The 22,015-nt window shown below is 43.4% G+C and overlaps 1 protein-coding gene across 1 annotated transcript in view; it reads right to left on the bottom strand.

Moving 5' to 3' along the window:
* The window catches only part of LOC137519405 (laminin subunit alpha-3-like), a 120,665-nt gene that overhangs the window by 3,808 nt on the left and 94,842 nt on the right, over positions 1 to 22,015 (bottom strand). Inside the window, exons 16-20 of the mRNA XM_068238360.1 lie at positions 15,131 to 15,177; positions 13,103 to 13,202; positions 10,257 to 10,309; positions 9,392 to 9,497; positions 7,522 to 7,621 (exon numbers count right to left, since the gene is read on the bottom strand). Of these exons, the coding sequence (XP_068094461.1) occupies positions 7,522 to 7,621; positions 9,392 to 9,497; positions 10,257 to 10,309; positions 13,103 to 13,202; positions 15,131 to 15,177 (406 nt within the window). The remainder of the gene's footprint in view (positions 1 to 7,521; positions 7,622 to 9,391; positions 9,498 to 10,256; positions 10,310 to 13,102; positions 13,203 to 15,130; positions 15,178 to 22,015) is intronic.

The following is a 22,015-nucleotide window of genomic DNA, read 5'->3' as shown; positions in this document are numbered from 1 at the left end:
TTCAGGTTTGATGGCTTCCGAGCATGGACAGCTCTCTTTAACTCACACCACAGGTTTTCAATTATATTCAGGTCTGGGGACTGAGATGACCAGAACGTTGTACTTGTTCCTCTGCATGAATGCCTTTGTGGATTTTGAGCAGTGTTTAGGGTTGTTGTCTTGTTGAAAGATCCAGCCCCGACGCAGCTTCAGCTTTGTCACTGATTCCTGGACATTGGTCTCCAGAATCTGCTGATACTGAATCCATGCGTCCCTCAACTTTGACAAGATTCCCAGTCCATGCACTGGCCACACAGCCCTACAGCATGATGGAACCACCACCATATTTAACTGTAGATAGCAGGTGTTTTTCTTGGAATGCTGTGTTTTTCCTCCATGCATAACCCCCTTTGTTATTCGCAAATAACGCAATTTTAGTTTCATCAGTCCACAGCACCTTATTCCAAAATGAAGCTAGCTGGTCCAAATGTTTCTTTAGCATACCTCAAGTGGCTCTGTTTGTGCTGTGGGCTGAGAAAAGGCTTCCTCTGCATCACTCTCTCATACAGCATCTCCTTGTGTAAAGTGCGTCGAATGGTTGAACGATGCAAAGTGACTCCATCTGCAGCAAGATGATCTTGTAGGTCTTTGGTGATGGTCTGTGGGTTGCCTGTGACTGTTCTCACCATTTGTCGCTTCTGTTTATCCGAGATTTTTCTTGGTCTGCCAGCCTTAACTTGAACTGAGCTTGTGGTCTTCCATTTCCTCAATATGTTCCTAACTGTGGAAACAGACAGCTGAAATATCCTAGACAGCTTTCTGTATTCTTCACCTAAACCATGATGGTGAACAATCTTTGTCTTCAGGTCATTTAACCACTTCAGCACCACAGGGTTTTTTGCTTAAAAACCAGAGCAATTTTCACATTTCAGCGCTCCTCCCATTCATTCACCAATAACTTTATTGCTACTCATCAGATGTAAATGATCTATATCTTGTTTTTTTTGCCACAAATTATGCTTTGTGAGGGTGATATTTGCTTTTAGTAATTATGTTATTATCTGTGCATTTTACAGGGAAAAATGAGAAAAAAAAGAAAAAATACACTATTTCTCAATTTCCATCCACTATAGTTTTCAAATAAACAATGTTACCATAGGTAAAACCCACACATTGTATTTGCTAATTTGTCCTGGTTATCTCAACATTTAAATAATATTCCTAGTACAATGTATGGCGATAATATATTAGTTTCTGGTTTGTGTTTTTTGTTTTCTCATTGTACTCTATCAGTAATTAAAAGCCCTTATCTTCATGATTAACAGTAATACACTCTCATGGCATACATATTTTAAAAGCTAAGTCCCTAGGGTAACTATGTATTCTCTTTTCAATGCTGTCACTTTTGTTGTTTTTACAAGTATTTATTTGGGGGTATAGAGTACATGAAAATAACAGTTTTATTGCTTTTCATTCAGTTTTCCGGTAAAAAAAATCACATGACTTATCCCTCAGTTGTCAAACACCACAAAATCTATTCTCTCACTTGTCACGGTTAAAATGATACCCTATATAAATAATCAGATAGCTTATTGGGCATACAGCACACTGTTTACCACAAGTACGCCTATCTACTCCCCTGAGCTTCAGATGAAGTTTTGTGGGGAGTAGATAAGTGTAGCAAGGGTTTCAAAGTGGTTAAGAGTTGTTTTGAGACCCCCATGTTGCTACTCTTCAGAGAAAATTAAAAGAGGATGGAAACTTACAATTGACCCTCTTAAAAACCCTCTCATAATTGGATTCATCTGGAATGTAGGTCAGGGATCACTGAGCTTACCAAGCCAATTTGAGTTCCAATAATTCGTTCTAAAGGTTTTGGAATCAATAAAATGTCAAATGCCAAATTTACGCACCTGCCTAATTTTATTTAAACAATTATTGCGCACTTTCAGTGAATCCAATAAGCTTCATTTCACTTCTCAAATATCACTGTGTGTGTCTCCTATAGGATATATTAAACTGACATTTTTTATCGTAAAAACCCTACGATTTATACAGGAAAATAATGACGATTAACAAGGTTGCCCAAATTTTCGCATCCCACTGTATATATATATATATATATATATATATATATATATATATATATATATATATATATATATATATATATGTGTGTGTGTGTGTGTGTGTGTGTGTGTGTTTCTGATACAGAAACCAGGAAAATGGCCATAAAGTGTGTAACCTGAATAATGTACTGCATTCTACTATAGGTCACTACTGTTTAACCACTTAACGACCGCCCAGTGCACAGGGGCGGCCGGAAAGTGGATCCCGCAAGGACCGCCGCATGCACAGAGGCGGCGGTCCTTGTACAGGCATGGGGGGAGCGATCGCATCATCCGTGACGCGATCCTCCGCCGGGGATCGATGGCCGGGGATTTAGCCTCCAGCTCGCCGGCCACTTAGCAGCGCCGGCGGGCGGAGGAATACACGTCCGCATAATTAAAGCGTAAAATAGGCTTTGTATTGTATACAAAGCCTATTATACAGGCTGCCTCCAGCCCTGGTGGTCCCAGTGTCCGAGGGACCACCAGGGCAGGCTGCAGCCACCTTAGTCTGCACGAAATCACACTGATCTCCCCCCCCCCTGCCCCCTGATCGCCCACAGCACCCCTCAGACCCCCCCTGCCCACCCCCAGACCCCTGTTTGCACCAAATCACCCCCCTAATCACCCATCAATCACTCCCTGTCACTATCTGTCGACACTATTTTTTTTTCCCTAAACTGCCCCCTGCTCCCTCCTGATCACCCCCCCACCCCTCAGATTCTCCCCAGACCCCCCCCCCCCCGTGTACTGTATGCCTCTATCCCCCCTGTAATAACCCACTGATCACCTGTCAATCACCCATCAATCACTCATCAATCACCCCCTGTCACTGCCACCCATCAATCAGCCCCTAACCTGCCCCTTGCGGGCAATCTGATCACCCACCCACACCAATAGATCGCTCGCAGATCCGATGTCAGATCACCTCCCAAGTGCATTGTTTACATCTGTTCTCTACCCACTAATTACCCATCAATCACCCCCTATCACCACCTGTCACTGTTACCCATCAGATCAGACCCTAAACTGCCCCTTGCGGGCACCCAATCACCCGCCTACACGCTCAGATTGCCCTCAGACCCACCCTTATCAATTCGCCAGTGCATTATTTACATCTGTTCTTCCCTGTAATAACCCACTGATCACCTGTCAATCACCCATCAATCACCCCCTGTCACTGCCACCCATCAATCACCCTCTGTCACTGCCACCCATCAATCAGCCCCTAACCTGCCCCTTGCGGGCAATCTGATCACCGACCCACATCAATAGATTGCCCGCAGTTCCGACTTCAGATCACCTCCCAAGTGCATTGTTTACAGGGTAGAGAACACCCTAAACACCCACTAATTACCCATCAATCACCCCCTGTCACTGCTACCCATCAGATTAGACCCCTATCTGCCGCTAGGGCACAAGTTATCGGAAAATGACACTTTGTGAAAAAAAACAAGTAAAATCAATTTCCGCTAACTTGTGACAAAAAATAAAATCTTCTATAAACTCACTATACTCCTAACGGAATACCTTGGGGTGTCTTCTTTCTAAAATGGGGTCATTAGTGGGGTTCCTATACTGCCCTGGCATTTTAGGGGCCCTAAACCGTGAGGAGTAGTCTTGAAACAAAAATGACCTGTGAAATCCTAAAGGTACTCATTGGACTTTGGGCCCCTTAGCGCAGTTAGGGTGCAAAAAAGTGCCACACATGTGGTATCGTCGTACTCAGGAGAAGTAGTATAATGTGTTTTGGGGTGTATTTTTACACATACCCATGCTGAGTGGGAGAAATATCTCTGTAAATGGACAATTGTGTGTAAAAAAAATCAAACAATTGTCATTTACAGAGCACCCATGCCACCCAGCATGGGTATGTGTAAAAATACACCCCAAAACACATTATACTACTTCTCCTGAGTACGGCAATACCACATGTGTGGCACTTTTTTGCAGCCTAACTGCGCTAAGGGGCCCAAAGTCCAATGAGCACCTTTAGGCTTTACAGGGGTGCTTACAAATTAGCACCCCCCAAAATGCGAGGACAGTAAACACACCCCACTAATTACCCCATTTTGGAATGTAGACACTTCAAGGTATTCAGAGAGGGGCATGGTGAGTCCGTGGCAGATTTCATTTTTTTTTTTTGTCACAAGTTAGCAGAAATGGAAACTTTTTTTTTTCTTGTCACAAACTGTCATTTTCCGCTAACTTGTGACAAAAAATAATATCTTTTATGAACTCACTATGCCTCTCAGTGAATACTTTGGGATCTCTTCTTTCCAAAATGGTGTCATTTGGGGTGTATTTATACTATCCTGGAATTCTAGCCCCTCATGAAACATGACAGGTGGTCAGAAAAGTCAGAGATGCTACAAAACGGGAAAATTTACTTTTTGCACCATAGTTTGTAAACGCTATAACTTTTACCCAAACCAATAAATATAGGCTGAATGGGGTTTTTTTTAATCAAAAACATGTTTGTCCACATTTTTTCGTGCTGCATGTATACAGAAATTTTACTTTATTTGAAAAATGTCAGCACAGAAAGTTAAAAAAATCATTTTTTTTGACAAAATTCATGTCTTTTTTGATGAATATAATAAAAAGTAAAAATCGCAGCAGCAATCAAATAGCACCAAAAGAAAGCTTTATTAGTGACAAGAAAAGGAGCCAAAATTTATTTAGGTGGTAGGTTGTATGAGCGAGCAATAAACCGTGAAAGCTGCAGTGGTCTGAATGGGAAAAAAGGGTCTGGTCGTTAAGGGGGGTAAAGCCTACGGTCCTTAAGTGGTTAAAGTGGACCCAAATTAAAAATACATGATTTCAGAAATAAAATCTATTTTCTAACTTATAATAATAAATAGCAGACTTTTTTCAGCTGCATGATGACAAATATAAAATATTTTACATTTATCGGAGGAACCCCTCCCTTCCTTTGAAATTGCCGGGACAGAATCCGGCAAACTGATGGAGTAGTTGGTGTCTGGCAAAGGAGGAATTGCTAATGGCTGCCACCTGTATAACCAGGTTGTGAAAAGAGAAGGGTGAAAAGCATGCACTGAAATGCTCATAGGCTTGAAGGAGTGTTTATTTATCTTTGTATGTGTCAGAGTGGTGCAACTAAATATTTTGAATTAAAAAAAAATTTGGTTTGGGTCCGCTTTAAAGCCACCATATGTTAGCTTGTTAATTAACCAGTAGTTTTTGTAAAAGTTTTGATTTACCAATCTGAATTCCCTCTCCAGGTCAGTGGAGATTTACAGGACGATGTTTGTTCATTGCTAGTCAGTTATAGCCTTGAGGTGGCGGTTATCCGTATGCCAGTACCACAGTACTGTGCACAATCCATCTACCAGTGCCCAGCAGCCTCCATCTCATGCGCAGGGCCGGCATTATGTTTCCCAGCGCCCTGAGCGAAACCTGATTTTTGTGCCCCCCCCCCCCCCACCCTTCATCCTCTTTGCGCATGCGCACACACAGGCCCATATGCAATTCCTCTTTTCTCCTGAGATATCTCCTAGGACAGTGGTTCCCAACCTTTTAGACGTCATGACACATCAAGCCAAATGCTCAGCTCTCTGTGACACATCACATATGTATAATAGAAAAATATTATTAATAACCACGAATGGATGGAAAGAATGCATTATCCTGAATATACTTGAAAATGAAGGCTAGAACCTTTCAGGAATATTAATGAAAACAATCAGTGGGACAGTTAGCAGACCCCCGATCCCCCATTTAGAATGATAGCACAGCACCGACAATTTGCACCACGCATTTAAGCAGCAGTGCGCCCCCCCCCCCAAAAAAAACGCCCTCAGACTCAGTATAGGTTGGTAGTCAGGCATAGGTGCCCCAGTATAGGATCTCATGTGTAGGTGCCCTCAATATAGGTTGCCAAGCATAGGTGCCCCAGTATAGGAAGTCAGTTGAAGGTCTCCATCCCCCCATAGGTAGTCAGATGTAGGTGCCTCCAGTGTAGGTAGCCAGGTGTTGGTGCCCTCAGTAAAGGTAGCCAGCTATAGGTGCCCCCAGTATAGGAAATCAGGTGTAGGTGCCCTCAGTATAGGTAACCAGTTATAGGCACCCCCTTGGAAGCCGGCGCCCTGAGCAACCGCTCCGGTCGCTCAGGTCAAAGGCCGGCTATGCTCATGTGCCCCAGTACTGTAAACCATTATTAATCTGCCAGTGCCCAGCAGCCTCTATCTCATGTGCCCCAGTACTGTGCACCATTATCCATCTGCCAGGTCCCAGCAGCCTCCATCTCATGTGCCCCAGTACTGTGCACCATTATTAATCTGCCAGTGCCCAGCAGCTTCCATCTCATGTGCCCCAGTACCATACCTCCCAACTTTTTGAGATGAGAAACCGGGACACTTAAGCCACGCCCCCGACCACGCCCCCAACTACACCCCCTGACACACACCTAGTCAAAATATATATATATATATATATATATATATATATATATATATATATATATATATATATGGTGGGGAGAAGGGTGAGGGTGCCCATGGGTGTGGAGGTAAAAAGAAGGATCGAGGCGCCAGCCGCGGCTGTGGTGTGCGGGATGCGGGTCAAGCTTGTCCCCCCTCCCTCCGAATGTGCCCCCCAGTGTCCCCCTGTATGGCGAGATACGAGCGCAGCAGAGCGGCAGTCTTACCATTCCTCTTCGCATATGGGCATCTCGTCTTCTCCGCTTCCTGTGACGCCACAGGAAGTAGTTGGAAGCAAGAGATGCCAGTACGCGAGGAAGATGGTAAGACTGCCGCTCTGCTGCGCTCGTATCTCGCCATACAGGGGGACACTGGGGGGCACATTCGGAGGGAGGGGGGACAAGCTTGACCCGCATCCCGCACAGCACAGCCGCGGCTGGCGCCTCGATCCTTCTTTCTCCTCCGCTGCCTCCTCTGCTGCCTGCCGGGACACAAGGGGGGCTATCCCGGGACAGCGGGACCCCTCCCCTAACCCGTGACGGTCCCGGCGAAAACGGGACGGTTGGGGCCCCTGCAGTACTGTGCACCATTATTAATCTGCCAGTGCCCAGAAGCCTCCATCTCATGTGCCGCAGTACTGTAAACCATTATTGATCTGCCAGTGCCCAGCATCCTCCATCTCATGTGCCCCAGTACTGTGCACCATTATCCATCTGCCAGAGCCCAGCAGCCTCCATCTCATGTGCCCCAGTACTGGGAACGACTATCTGTTTTCCAGGTCCCACTTATGGTGTATACATGGTATAATTTTTTTTCATCCAATCTTTATAAGGGTAAATTAAGTGAATATACTGAAAGGATAATTTAGGCAGTTCCCTTATATTACATAGAAATGGTAAGATTGGATGAAATGGTACCATGTATGGGCACCACTAGAGAAATTACAATGCACCAACACAAAACAAATCAATATTTCTTATCCCATCACTTACTGGTCACATTTTCTGCCTTCAACATTGCTTCTGCACGCACATTTTCCCGAAGACTCATCACACTGATGACTGATTGCTCCGCCCATATCACACTCACATCCTGGCAAAAAAAGCACAAACATTATAAGAAGCTAGTGCAAGGCTTATTTAATTAAAAATAGAGACATACTGGGAGGGATCAGGTGAGAATAGGGAGCAGGTTTAGTGACAGTAAATGATTATTATTATTTTTTTTTAAATCTATATTCCTTATTATATACCTATATACCTTATTACTTATTGCCTAGTTTAACAACAATGAGGACAAGGCACTCCACAAGCTTCAAACTTGCGTTTGTTTATTCAGAGCTTTGACACATACATGTTACGGGTCACCTGACCCTTCCTCAAGTGTACCATTAGTGGAGGGGTCATCAAATTTCCCGCAGCAATTGTAAACACACCGAATTATTCTTTCCTAGAAAAAATCACAAAAACCAAGCGAAGTATTGCTGATGCCCGCAAAAATTTGGAGAAGGGGATGTCCCCGTAGGCCGACATTTTGTTCAGGCTGGACATTCGCTTCTCAGTTAAGATGGATGGTGTTAGATTCTGTCCCCCCTCTACGCAGAGGGGGTGACAGAGAAAAGGTACTGCTCCATAGAGAAGTGGAGTGGATAAGGAAATTGGATTGTGTGAGCCCAAGGGCCCTAAATGAGCATGTAAGTTACAAATGTTTTTTGTGATTTTTTTCTAGGAAAGAATAATTCGGTGTGTTTACAATTGCTGCGGGAAATTTGATGACCCCTCCACTAATCATTACAGGGTAGACGGTATAGTAGTGCCCTGTATAGGAATCATGAAATTGTATATAGATTATTCTATGATGATGTAATAGTTCACTTGGGTGTGACTTCCTGTGGGTGGTCCTTTAAAAGGGGAAGTTGGTGTTGTGGGTGGTACACTTGAGGAAGGGTCAGGTGACCCGTAACATGTATGTGTCAAAGCTCTGAATAAACAAACGCAAGTTTGAAGCTCGTGGAGTGCCTTGTCCTCATTGTTGTTGGGTTTACTGTGGCAGGAGTGGTGAACCTGCTGGACGAGTGCACCGGCAAGCTACCCCATCCAGGTTAGCAATACTGAAGGAGCACCTAGGTGAATATTGGAGTCATTGCCTAGTTTTACTGATATTTGCAATGAAGATGCCGTTTTATTCTTTCATTGGCACACGTCAAGTCTCCTGTTAGGTATACTTCAGAGATACTCTTAGGCTTCCATGCAAGGTACACTTTAGGGTTCCTTATAGACCCCCATACAAGGTACACTAATAAGCCCCCCAATACGTACACTTAAGGGCTCGCCATGGACCGCCATTCAAGGCATACTTCAGAGCTCCTCTTAGACCCCCATAAAAGGTACAATTTAGGATTCTTCTTGGACTCCCATACAAGGTACACTTCATGGATCCTCTTGGAAGCCCACACAAGGTACACTTCATGGATCCTCTTGGAAGACCATACAAGGTACACTTCATGGATCCTTTTGGAAGACCATACAAGGTACACTTCAGGGCTTCTCTGGAAAGCCTATACAAGGTACACTTCATGGATCCTCTTGGAAGCCCATACAAGGTACACTTCAGGGCTTCTCTGGAAAGCCTATACAAGGTACACTTCATGGATCCTCTTGGAAGCCCACACAAGGTACACTTCATGGATCCTCTTGGAAGACCATACAAGGTACACTTCAGGGCTTCTCTTGGACTAATGTTCAAGGTATGCTTCAGGATCACTCTTGGGCATGGTGAATCTTTGTGCTCCACCTCCTGGCTCCTATGCTACCTATACCCCCTGATTGGCAGCCCTGCAGAGCTGTGCAGCTGTTACTTTACCTTTGCATCCAAAGTAGTTCTTGCCTTCTAGGTAAAAATAGCCAAATGTACAGGTTCCGCAGGATGTGCTGCAAGTGTGCGCCTTACAATAGCAATCACCATCAGTCTGTGACGAAAAAATGCAATACAATATACTAAGGATCAATAGAATAGAGATGTGATGTTGGCAAAACCATAAACTCACAGCTGATCTTCAGTGATGTGCCCTGTACTATATATTTACAGTGTTGTCTCTGACAACACTTCTGTAAATATCATACAAAATAAACATGTTTATTCCCTATACAAATTCATTTAAATGTATTGTTTGGGATTTACACACTTTCCTACAATATATTTCAGTTTGCAATTGCAGATCTCCCATTCCCTGTTGCCGGAAATCTCACAAATACACACTATTTTGACAGTCACGACCCTGCATATAACTGCTCTAAAGACTGAAGTATTTAGTCTATTGGCAGTAACTTTATCTATGAGGTCATTGCTCTCAAGCTTGCCATTGACAATCCTGTTTCCTTGGGAATTCTCCAGATACACTATGAGAGTACATTTGGGAATTACTGCAATTTACTGCAATTTATTTTGGAACATGGTTCTAGAAAGTGTAGCATAAGCAGCAGTCAGACTGTTCACTTGTGTTCATGTGTACCTAATAAAGCTAGTTTATGTTAGTACATATGAGCCTCTCTTTATTCTACATCCTGTATATTTTAATTGTTTGGAATAAGACAATATACAATGGGACATTCCCTGTACTGTACAATGTTTCAGCAGACTGTATTGATTTTGTATACTATAAATAGGTACATAATCTTAGCTAGGATTCTGTTAGAATATAAAGAAAGTTTAGCTTTGCACATATTACCTGGTGGCATTCCCCCACTCCGCTTATTGTACCATCTGTTTCACAGGAGCAATCTGGAAACAGAAACATTTTCTGTTAGGTTATCTGTCACAAAGAGAGGAAGAGCTGCTACCTTAGCTGTTCTACTTGAGCCCTCGACAAGGGTTCGAATCCTGGCTCATGCCAGTATGTGAAACAATAAGGAGTCTTTGGGCAAGTCTTTCTTATGATCCTGGTCGCCCGTGGAGTGTGCCCTAAGTGGCTGCAGTCCTGGTGTTTTGAGTCCGCCAGGAGAAATGTGCGATATAAATGTTCTGTGTATTGTCTTGTCACATAGGTGACAAGCAGAGTCTATTTGTGCATGGAAATGGATGTATTTTAGAAACATCTCCAAAAAAGACAATTTGTATTGTTATTGCGAGGGGCCTATTCACATGTATCACTGGATTAATACATGAGATCTTCACTTTTTGTGTTCTTTTGTTTTTAATTACTATATGTGGGCGTTTTTGTGATTTTTATATATGTTTGTATGCGACTGTTTGCATTGCAATTTTTCCGTAAATACTAATGAAGTTTATTTACATATAATTTCCAAATCGCACGCAATTCTTTGTGCAAAACTCAAAGTTCTGCAATATTTTGGTGCTCCCATTGACTTACACTGAAACACGAATTCCACATTCCACATAAAAATAAGCAGACCTGTTATCAGAATTTTAAGCACAGAAAAATCATGAATGCAAATTTGCTTACAAACAGAAATAGATTACATGTCCAGCAATCACATTTTTTTCGAAAATCGCAAATCACATGCTAACTTTAACAAGTGTGAACTCTGCCTTAAAGTTTACCTGAGACGAGTAAACAAATACAAGAAATGTATTCATGCCTGGGGCTTCCTCCAGCCCTCTTCAGGATGATCGGTCACACCCGTCTACCCAGGCCGCCTGGATCCTCCGCTAGGCAGCCCGGTAATCTCGCCAATCAGTGCAGGCACAGTCCGGCCGCGCGTACTTCCCCATCGTGCTCCTGCGGCAGGGAGTGTTCTGCGTCTGCACAGTAGTACTGTGAAGGTGCAGAACTCTCCCAGTGATACAAGCGCGATGGGGTGCGCATGCATAGCAAAGCCACATATGCTTAGTACACCCCGACATGAGGAATTACCAGGCCACCTAGCAGAGGATCCAGATGGCCTAGAAAGATGGCGAGGGACCGATCAGCCTGAAGGAAGGCTTGGAAGGAGCAGGAGACGGTCTTTCGCTGTGGGCAAAGATCAGTAAATCCCATCTCCTTTTATTAACGTTTATGTGCTGGGACCCACAAGACTGCTTTCAGCTGCACGTAGGAATTGGCGTTTCCAAAAAAGCTAATGACAGTGGATGGAGGAGAAGCCACAGGGATGTTTATGATTACCCCAAGTTTCATTTTCAGGTCCTGCAGCATTTTTGAAACATTTGCGCTTCAATACAAAGTATAGAATTGGCGAAAAATCGCTTTACAAACGTATCACAAAAGCCGTTTTGCAGTGATTTTTTTATCCACAATGAAAAAAACCCCGCTACTCGCAATTGCTGTAAGAAGTGCTGTTAATTACATTAACAAGTGCCTCTAAATCACCCAAAATTGTGCCAGAGAATGCTGCAAGAAACACTACGCAAAATGCAAAGGCAATGGTTCCTTTCAGTGGGTCCCAGCCCTGTTTGTGGCCATCATGGCAGCACTACAGCTAAGCAGTGTCATATATGCATGTTTATGCTTTGCATGGAAAATAAAATGACCCCTTCCCCCACTCCTCCCAGTATCTGTAAAGGGTTAAATAAAAGAGCAGCAGGAATTGCAAGCATACAGAGCAGGGTGATGAGAGGTACAAATGCTTTTATAGAGGGAGTATTGGAAGGGTTTAAAGCTATATTACACACAGCTAGGAGGAACTGTAGCTGCAATGCTGGCCACAAAGTATTAATTTCTTTTAGCCCAGGAAGGAGGTGGGAGGAGATAGGTGATTTGCTCTATGCTGGGTAAGGAATTCCCACCCTAGCCTAGGAAGGAACTACAGGAACCAGCCAGAAGCCAGCCTCCGGGTATTTTTAGTATGTTTATTGCATAAAGTACTAACATGCAGTAAAATAAAAATTTTGCATTGAAAATTATTGCAAATCTACTAAACTTTTCTTTTTTTGAAAGGACCTTTATCTTTGTGACTTTGTTATTTCTGTAAGCAAGACTGTTTCTAACAGGCTTACTTAAAGTGACCCCGTTGTGAGAAAAGGAAGCTGCCATATTTAATTCCTTGACAATGCTAAATGCCTGGCTGTCCTGCTAACCTTTCTGTTTTCAGTAGTGTCTAAACCACACAACTGAAATACATTAGAGCAGGGGTAGGGAACCTTGGCTCTCCAGCTGTGATAAAACTACAAATCCCAGCATGCATTTGCCTTTATTAATCATGGCTGTGGCTGTCAGAATCCTGCAATGCATTGTGGGACTTGTAGTTCCTTAACAGCTGGAGTGCCAAGGTTCCCTACCCCTGCATTAGAGGGGTCATTATTTAGCCAGTGCATCTGTTCTGCATATTTGTTCAGGGTCTATGACTTAGGCTACATTTCCACTGTGCCAGCATGCGACTTGCGAGACGGTGGTTATTGATACAAGGGGTACAAGGTGGTAATTGTATCACAGCACCTTATGAACCTATTTATAGGCCATTTTGACTGTAGTTTCCATGGTCAGCAGGGATCAAAACTGAAAACTTTGGCAAGTACCAAAGTTCACCGCTGGACACTTGATTTTCAAACTTTAGGTAATTACAAATATGTAAAATGTTATAAGTCATATTTATTTGAAAGCCCATTGTAGAGACTTACCAATACAGCCTTGGGTATTTCCTTTATCCAAATCCCAGTATAATGGTTTGCAGCGATCACAGGTTACACCCTCAACTCTAGGCAGACACTGACAATGGCCCTATGACAAGCACAACAGTTGAAATGTTTACTTAGATTACGTTAAGCATAACTTGTCATTTCCAGATAAAACTAAACAGATGATCTGACAGACATTCAGCAGTTTACTATGTAAAAGTCATAACAAAGTGCCTTAGCTACAGTGATAGTCCCAGTGTTCTCTGCACAAGTGGATTGTTGAGCAAATTATCACAGACTCCTCTCTAGAAGCAAGAATTACACAACTGAGACGTTCATACAATGAGTTCATTGTGAGATATCCCAATTCTGTAGAGCAGTCAGTTATACTGGATGAGGACTTCACAACAGTTATGCTGGAAACTTCATTGTGGGAGCCGCAGAAGCAAATTAAAAAGATGCTTTTTGTAAAAACTCCATACATGCAGTTGTAAAGAGTAATAATCCAGATTTCGGAAACAGCTTGTGATTTCTAAATCGTGAAGTACTGCGATTTTAACCCATTAGCAGCTTCAGAAGAATGATCTTGTCTGAGATAAGTACAATGCTTTTGACCTCACTCGGCAGTACTCGATGCGCTGTAAATTTTTGAAATGCTTTGATGTGTCTCCACTAGCAGAAAATATAGAAAGCAGAAGTCCTCTATTATTCTCTCAAACTCCGTTCTAGTGACAAGTGACCATAAATATAATTACACCTGTACTAATTAGAAGCAAGGAAATGTAACAAATAAGAAATACAAAAATGTGTTAAAATAAATTGACCTGGAGCACTTGCAAGTCTCTAAATAAATTGGCTGCTAATTAAGTTGAGTTAAGCACAAATCCTGGAATGATTGCAATTTGGCTCGGCAGCCATTGAATGCAGCCATTGCAGCCATACAATGCAATTGCTCTGGGATTGCTCAAAATACGCTGCATGCAATGCTGCAGTAGAACCACTCTCACAGGGTTCCCCTGGTCTACCATCTTACTTTTGATTCTTTAGACTTAGAAAGATCAAACCCTGCCACAGAAGTCAGACAACGAAGTTATTAAAGGAGCACAGTCAATTACCGGGAATGGCAACATGATGTAGCAACAGTGTCTGGCTTGCGCCACAGGGTGGAGTGGTAGTTTAGGGAGATGTAACAGAATTCCATCCACAAAAGTAGATAACACAGAAGTTCCTTGAAGAACAGCACCGATTTGGTATGGTCTATCAGATGGATGACAATTGATTATAAATGTGAGTCTTTAAACCTTAGGCTCCAGTTGTGCCTTATTAAATGAAGGTTGTGCCTGGTTTTATGTCAAACAGCTGGTGTCAACATTGACAAAACATTGGTTTTACTCATGAGCATCAAAGGGAGAAGCTAATGAAGACCAACAAATGTCCCTGCTGAGATGAAGAAGGTTCATAAACAAAAGAGAGGGAGCACCGTTTCCAAAAAAGAGTATGCAGCGTGCCCAAGGTCTCTCCCCAGTGCCTCCTGGGAAGTGCAGTCCAGATAAAACAGAAAGGACCGGCACCGCTGTCTTGTATCAAAGCTCTTTTAATAGCACCAAAGTGGCAGCAGTAACAGACTGCTGTTTCGGTTTACACCTTTATCAAACTGCTCAAAGCCATTAAGGCTTTGAGCAGTTTGATAAAGGTGTAAACCGAAACAGCAGTCTGTTACTGCTGCCACTTTGGTGCTATTAAAAGAGCTTTGATACAAGACAGCGGTGCCGGTCCTTTCTGTTTTATCGAGATGAAGAAGGTTAACATTGAGGCAGAGTCCTACAGTGAGTTTTTGAGGTCCACTACAACTGAGCCAACTGTATTAGGGAAAAAACGCCAAATGAAATCCTAACATTGATGGAGCATAGGAACGGCACAACCTGGAATAATTCTGAATAAATAAATTCTCATTTCTAGATATGTATAATGTTTTCTTTTTTGTACTAAAAACATAGTGGTAATAAAATGATAAACAAGTAAACAACTCACTGCTTCAGAACTGATGGTCCCATCTGGGTTGCATTCACCATTGAAGCCTGTAATACAAAACACATAGGAATCACCTTTGAAAGTGAAATTTCAGTGCGGCTCATTCATCAAGACATGTTATGTTAAGTAAAATTATGTTAAAGGCTAATGGTAATAATTACATGTTACTTGCAGCATTATTTCCTTCAAGGGGCAAAATAGCATTTAGCATTTTCCCAACATAAACTGAGATCAACAAGCAGACTTGTTTGCAATGTGATATGTTGGTATGATTGTTGATGTAAAATAATTCTTGTCTCATGCCTACTTCACTGCATCTATGGTGCATCTATGATGCATCCCAACAGAACCTTAAAGAAATAATAATGTGAAAATAAACTGATGAGATAAACAATTGTATCTACCCTGTTTCTCTTAAAACTGATTTTTTTGAAACTATTGACCCTTTTTATCTCTCCCCTGCTCTCAGAAGACATTTTCTGCCAGAAATGTGTTTTATGGCTGTTTTTCCTTACAGTGAGGGTTATGGTATAGTCCAGTGATCTGCAAAGTTAGCTCTCCAGCTGTTAAGGAACTACAAGTCCCACAATGCATTGTGGGAGTATGAAAGCCACAGTCATGATTCATAAAGGCAAATGCATTGTAGGACTTGTAGTTCCTTAACAGCTGGAGAGCCCAGTTTGCAGATCACTGGTATAGTCCAACCACGTCCCAACCAGGAATTGACTGGACAGAAACTGTCACTTGCATTCCTGATGTTTAACTCTTTCAGGCAGAGAAAGAAAACAAGGAACACAGCATAGTTATTGTGTGCTAGACACTGTACATATACATGTCTATCTCATCATGTCACATGTCACCTCGATATTCCTTTAAATTAACAATGTGATAATAAATGGTTTAAAGTGGCACTCCAGCCCAGTCTCTGTAATGGCTTCCAACAGACTGTGGAAAGATGAGAATATCTGTCAGGGTTTTACTTTTATGTCCCTGAGAAAGAGACAACGATGAGAAAGACTTTGTGTCAGGAGCACAAACAGCGATGAAAAGCTGACATACCGTAGGTTGCAGCCTCATTTTTTATTGCAATTTTGACCTCTGTTGGAGAGTAATACCATCACGTTTTGTCTTGGGGATCACTTTTTACCAGGACAGAATGTCATAGTAATTCTTTGCAACAGGGAACACCGCCAACATCCTTCACACTGACTGCAGTGTACATGCTGAGCCTTAGAAGAGGCACAGTGTAATATGTATTAGTCAAATACCATGCAATGCAAGCAAGTATCATTATCCATCATCCTGAATCTGACTATTATACTTGAAACTCAAGTACTTTCAAGCACCTCAGTACAGTTTGTAGAATTGAATTAACCCTACGGTTATATAAGGTTCTGTTTCACATAAGTGTGCTAAGATGTGACATGATGTAGTTTTTTTGCTGCTACGTAACCACACTGTGTGCCAAATGCTGCCACATGTGGAGTTACAGACTTATGAAACTACAGCTGAAAGGCACTCGGTAGTTGATGGGAGGCTGAACTGCCTGAAAAGCGCAGTTCAATCGTCCTTCTGAAAGAGGCCTAAATAACACTGCCACAGGTTCTGTGCACTGATAATAATCCTAACATTTGTATAGCACTTTTATCCTGTCAAACTCAAAGCCCTCAAGAGCTGAAGCCACTAGAGGTGCGCTCAAGGGGCCAACCTGCAGTGTTAGAAAGTTTTGCCCAAGGACCTCTTACTGAATAGGTACTGACCCTAGCCAGGATTCAAACACTGGTCTCCCAGGCAGAGCCCTTAAAGAGACACTGAAGCGGAAAAAAATTATGATATAATGATTTGCATGTGTAGTACAGCTAAGAAATAAAACATTAGAAGCAGAGACATAAGTCTCGTATTTTTTCCAGTACAGGAAGAGTTAACAGACTCCAGTTGTTATCTATGCAAAAGAGCCATTGGGCTCTACAACTTTCAAAGTGGCAGAGAGCTTTGAGTTCTGAAGGTTGTTATCTCAACTGTCGGTCAAGGATTTTCTTTTTCTCTGCCAGAGGACAGGTCAATAGTTCACAGCCTGCTCTGTAAAAACATTTAGAATGCTGAGTTATGTGTAAACTGCACATATTAGAGAATGATGCAATGTTATATAAAAAAATACTATATAACTGAAAATAAAAATATGAGAATATTTTCTTTGCTACTAATCTTCTAGTAATTATTAGTATTACACAAGTAATTCATTATATCATATTTTTTTTCCACTTCAGTGTCTCATTAACCAGTGCACTATCCAGCCACTTGATACTCTTGATACGACTATGAATTGTATACTATGGAAAGACCAGATTCTCTTTTTACTGGAACAATGGTCCCAATCCAATTTAGTTTTTCTCCTGAGTTTTTTCCTAGGTGATATTGTCACAGTATAAATAAAATGTCTTTAACCTCCCTAGCGTTCTGTTTATGGTTTTTTAAACCTAATTTTTTTTTAATCATGTAGCTAGCCTAGTGCTAGCTACATGATACCCCCTTCCCTGCCGAATCCCACCCACCCTTCCGATCACAGCCGGCGATAATGCCCGTCAGGAAATCCCGTTCTGAACGGGATTTCCTTCAGAGCTTCCCCTGTCGCCATGGCGACGAACGGAATGACGTCATCGACGTCGTGATGTCATAGGGAGTCCCGATCCACCCCTCAGCGTTGCCTGGCAATTTATACAGAAGATGAAAAATTATTTCCACAGAGAAAATTTTCGAAAAAAATGAATAGGATCGGGCCCATGGTGTAATATGATTCCTAGAGTCTGGAAAACAATCCAATCTTAACCACATAACGACCGCCCCCAGCCGATGGGCGGCGGCAAAGTCTGGGCCCAAAACGACCGCAATACGCCCATCGGCGGGGGCGGCTGCGGGAGTGGCTATGCGGCGATCGCGTCATTCGTGACGCGATCAGCCGCCGGGGACTGGCTCCGCCCCCCGTTCGCCGTAACCCGCCGGCCGTTCGGAAGCGCCGGCGGGTTACTGGCATCCGGATCGCCGCTGCAACAGTGTATAATAGGCTTTGTAATGTATACAAAGCCTATTATACTGGCTGCCTCCTGCCCTGGTGGTCCCAGTGTCCGAGGGACCACCAGGGCAGGCTGCAGCCACCCTAGTCTGCACCAAACACACTGATTTCCCCCCCCCCTGCCCCCTGATCGCCCACAGCACCCCTCAGACCCCCCCCCTGCCCACCCCCCAGACCACTGTTTGCACCCAGTCACCCTCCTAATCACCCATCAATCACTCCCTGTCACTATCTGTCAACGCTATTTTTTTTTTAAGTCCCTAATCTGCCCCCTACTCCCTCCTGATCACCCCCCCCACCCCTCAGATTCTCCCCAGACCCCCCCCAGACCCCCCCCCCCCCGTGTACTGTATGCATCTATCCCCCCTGATCACCTGTCAATCACCTGTCAATCACCTGTCAATCACCTGTCAATCACCCGTCAATCACCCCCTGTCACTGCCACCCATCAATCAGCCCCTGATCTGCCCCTTGCGGGCAATCTGATCACCCCCCCACACCAATAGATCGCCCGCAGATCCGACATCAGATCACCTCCCAAATCCATTGTTTACATCTATTCTCTCCTCTAAACACCCACTAATTACCCATCAATCACCCCCTATCACCACCTGTCACTGTTACCCATCAGATTAGACCCTAATCTGCCCCTTGCGGGCACCCAATCACCTGCCCACACGCTCAGATTGCCCTCAGACCCCCCCCTTATCAATTCGCCCGTGCAATATTTACATCTGTTCTCCCCTGTAATAACCCACTGATTACCTGTCAATCACCCATCAATCACCCCCTGTCACTGCCACCCATCAATCACCCCCTGTCACTGCCACCCATCAATCAGCCCCTAACCTGCCCCTTGCGGGCAATCTGATCACCCACCCACACCAATAGATCGCCCGCAGATCCGACATCAGATCACCTCCCAAATCCATTGTTTACATCTATTCTCTCCTCTAAACACCCACTAATTACCCATCAATCACCCCCTATCACCACCTGTCACTGTTACCCATCAGATTAGACCCTAATCTGCCCCTTGCGGGCACCCAATCACCTGCCCACACGCTCAGATTGCCCTCAGACCCCCCCCTTATCAATTCGCCCGTGCAATATTTACATCTGTTCTCCCCTGTAATAACCCACTGATTACCTGTCAATCACCCATCAATCACCCCCTGTCACTGCCACCCATCAATCACCCCCTGTCACTGCCACCCATCAATCAGCCCCTAACCTGCCCCTTGCGGGCAATCTGATCACCCACCCACACCAATAGATCGCCCGCAGATCCGACATCAGATCACCTCCCAAATCCATTGTTTACATCTATTCTCTCCTCTAAACACCCACTAATTACCCATCAATCACCCCCTATCACCACCTGTCACTGTTACCCATCAGATTAGACCCTAATCTGCCCCTTGCGGGCACCCAATCACCCGCCCACACCTCAGAACGCCCTCAGACCCCAGCCCTGATCACCTCGCCAGTGCATTGCTTGCATCTATTTCCCCCCTCTAATCACACCTTGAGACACCCATCAATCACCTCCTGTCACCCCCTAGCACACCTACCCATCAGATCAGGCCCTAATTTGCCCCGTGTGGGCTCCTGATCACTCGGCCAAACCCTCAGATCCCCCTCAGACCCCCTTCCGATCACCTCCCCAGTGCATTGATTGCATCTATTTTCCCCTCTAACCGCCCCCTGAGACACCCATCAATCACCTCCTGTCACCCCCCTAGCACTCCTATCCATCAGATCAGGCCCAATACATCCTGTCATCTAAGAGGCCACCCTGCTTATGACCGATTCCACAAAATTTGCCCCCTCATAGACCACCTGTCATCAAAATTTGCAGATGCTTATACCCCTGAACAGTCATTTTGAGAAATTTGGTTTCCAGACTACTCACAGTTTTGGGCCCGTAAAATGCCAGGGCAGTATAGGAACCCCACAAGTGACCCCATTTTAGAAAGAAGACACCCCAAGGTATTCTGTTAGGTGTATGATGAGTTCATAGAATATTTTATTTTTTGTCAAAAGTTAGCGGAAATTGGATTGTTATTGTTTTTTTCACAAAGTGTCATTTTTCACTAACTTGTGAGAAAAAATAAAATCTTCTATGAACTCACCATACCCCTAACGGAATACCTTGGGGTGTCTTCTTTCTAAAATGGGGTCACTTGTGGGGTTCCTATACTGCCCTGGCATTTTAGGGGCCCTAAACCGTGAGGAGTAGTCTAGAAAACAAATGCCTCAAAATGACCTGTGAATAGGACGTTGGGCCCCTTAGCGCACCTAGGCTGCAAAAAAGTGTCACACATGTGGTATCGCCATACTCAGGAGAAGTAGTATAATGTGTTTTGTGGTGTATTTTTACACATACCCATGCTGGGTGGGAGAAATCTCTCTGTAAATGGACAATTGTGTGTAAAAAAAATCAAAAATGTGTCATTTACAGAGATATTTCTCCCACCCAGCATGGTTATATGTAAAAATACACCACAAAACACATTATACTACTTCTTCTGAGTACGGCGATACCACATGTGTGACACTTTTTTACAGCCTAACTGTGCTAAGGGGCCCAAAGTCCAATGAGTACCTTTAGGATTTCACAGGTCATTTTGAGACATTTGGGTTCAAGACTACTCCTCACGGTTTAGGGCCCCTAAAATGCCAGGGCAGTATAGGAACCCCACAAGTGACCCCATTTTAGAAAGAAGACACCCCAAGGTATTCTTTTAGGTGTATGATGAGTTCATAGAAGATTTTATTTTTTGTCACAAGTTAGCGGAAATTGATATGTATTGTTTTTTTTTTCACAAAGTGTCATTTTCCGCTAACTTGTGACAAAAAAAAAATCTTCTATGAACTCACCATACTCCTAACAGAATACCTTGGGGTGTCTTCTTTCTAAAATGGGGTCACTTGTGGGGTTCCTATACTGCCCTGGCATTTTAGGGGCCCTAAACCGTGAGGAGTAGTCTAGAATCCAAATGCCTCAAAATGACCTGTGAATAGGACGTTAGGCCCCTTAGCGCACCTAGGTTGCAAAAAAGTGTCACACATGTGGTATCGCCGTACTCAGAAGAAGTAGTATAATGTGTTTTGGGGTGTATTTTTATACATACCCATGCTGGGTGGGAGAAATCTCTCTGTAAATGGACAATTGTGTGTAAAAAAAATCAAATAATTGTCATTTACAGAGATATTTCTCCCACCCAGCATGGGTATGTGTAAAAATACACCCCAAAACACATTATACTACTTCTCCTGAGTACGGCGGTACCACATGTGTGGCACTTTTTTGCACCCTAAGTGCGCTAAGGGGCCCAAAGTCCAATGAGTACCTTTAGGATTTCACAGGTCATTTTGCCACATTTGGTTTCAAGACTACTCCTCACGGTTTAGGGCCCCTAAAATGCCAGGGCAGTATAGGAACCCCACAAATGACTCCATTTTAGAAAGAAGACACCCCAAGGTATTCCGTTAGGAGAATGGCGAGTTCATAGAAGATTTTATTTTTTGTCACAAGTTAGCGGAAAATGACACTTTGTGAAAAAAAACAATTACAATCAATTTCCGCTAACTTGTGACAAAAAAAAAAAATCTTCTATGAACTCACCATACATCTAACGGAATACCTTGGGGTGTCTTCTTTCTAAAATGGGGTAATTTGTGGGGTTCCTATACTGTCCTGGCATTTTAGGGGCCCTAAACCGTGAGGAGTAGTCTTGAAACGAAATTTCTCAAAATGACCTGTGAAATCCTAAAGGTACTCATTGGACTTTGGGCCCCTTAGCGCAGTT

The sequence above is a fragment of the Hyperolius riggenbachi genome, chromosome 5 (genome assembly GCF_040937935.1).
Source record: "Hyperolius riggenbachi isolate aHypRig1 chromosome 5, aHypRig1.pri, whole genome shotgun sequence".
In the NCBI taxonomy this organism is placed as follows: Eukaryota; Metazoa; Chordata; class Amphibia; order Anura; family Hyperoliidae; genus Hyperolius; species Hyperolius riggenbachi.
Note: the sequence above shows the minus strand (reverse complement) of the source record. Positions and strands in the feature narration are given on the sequence as shown.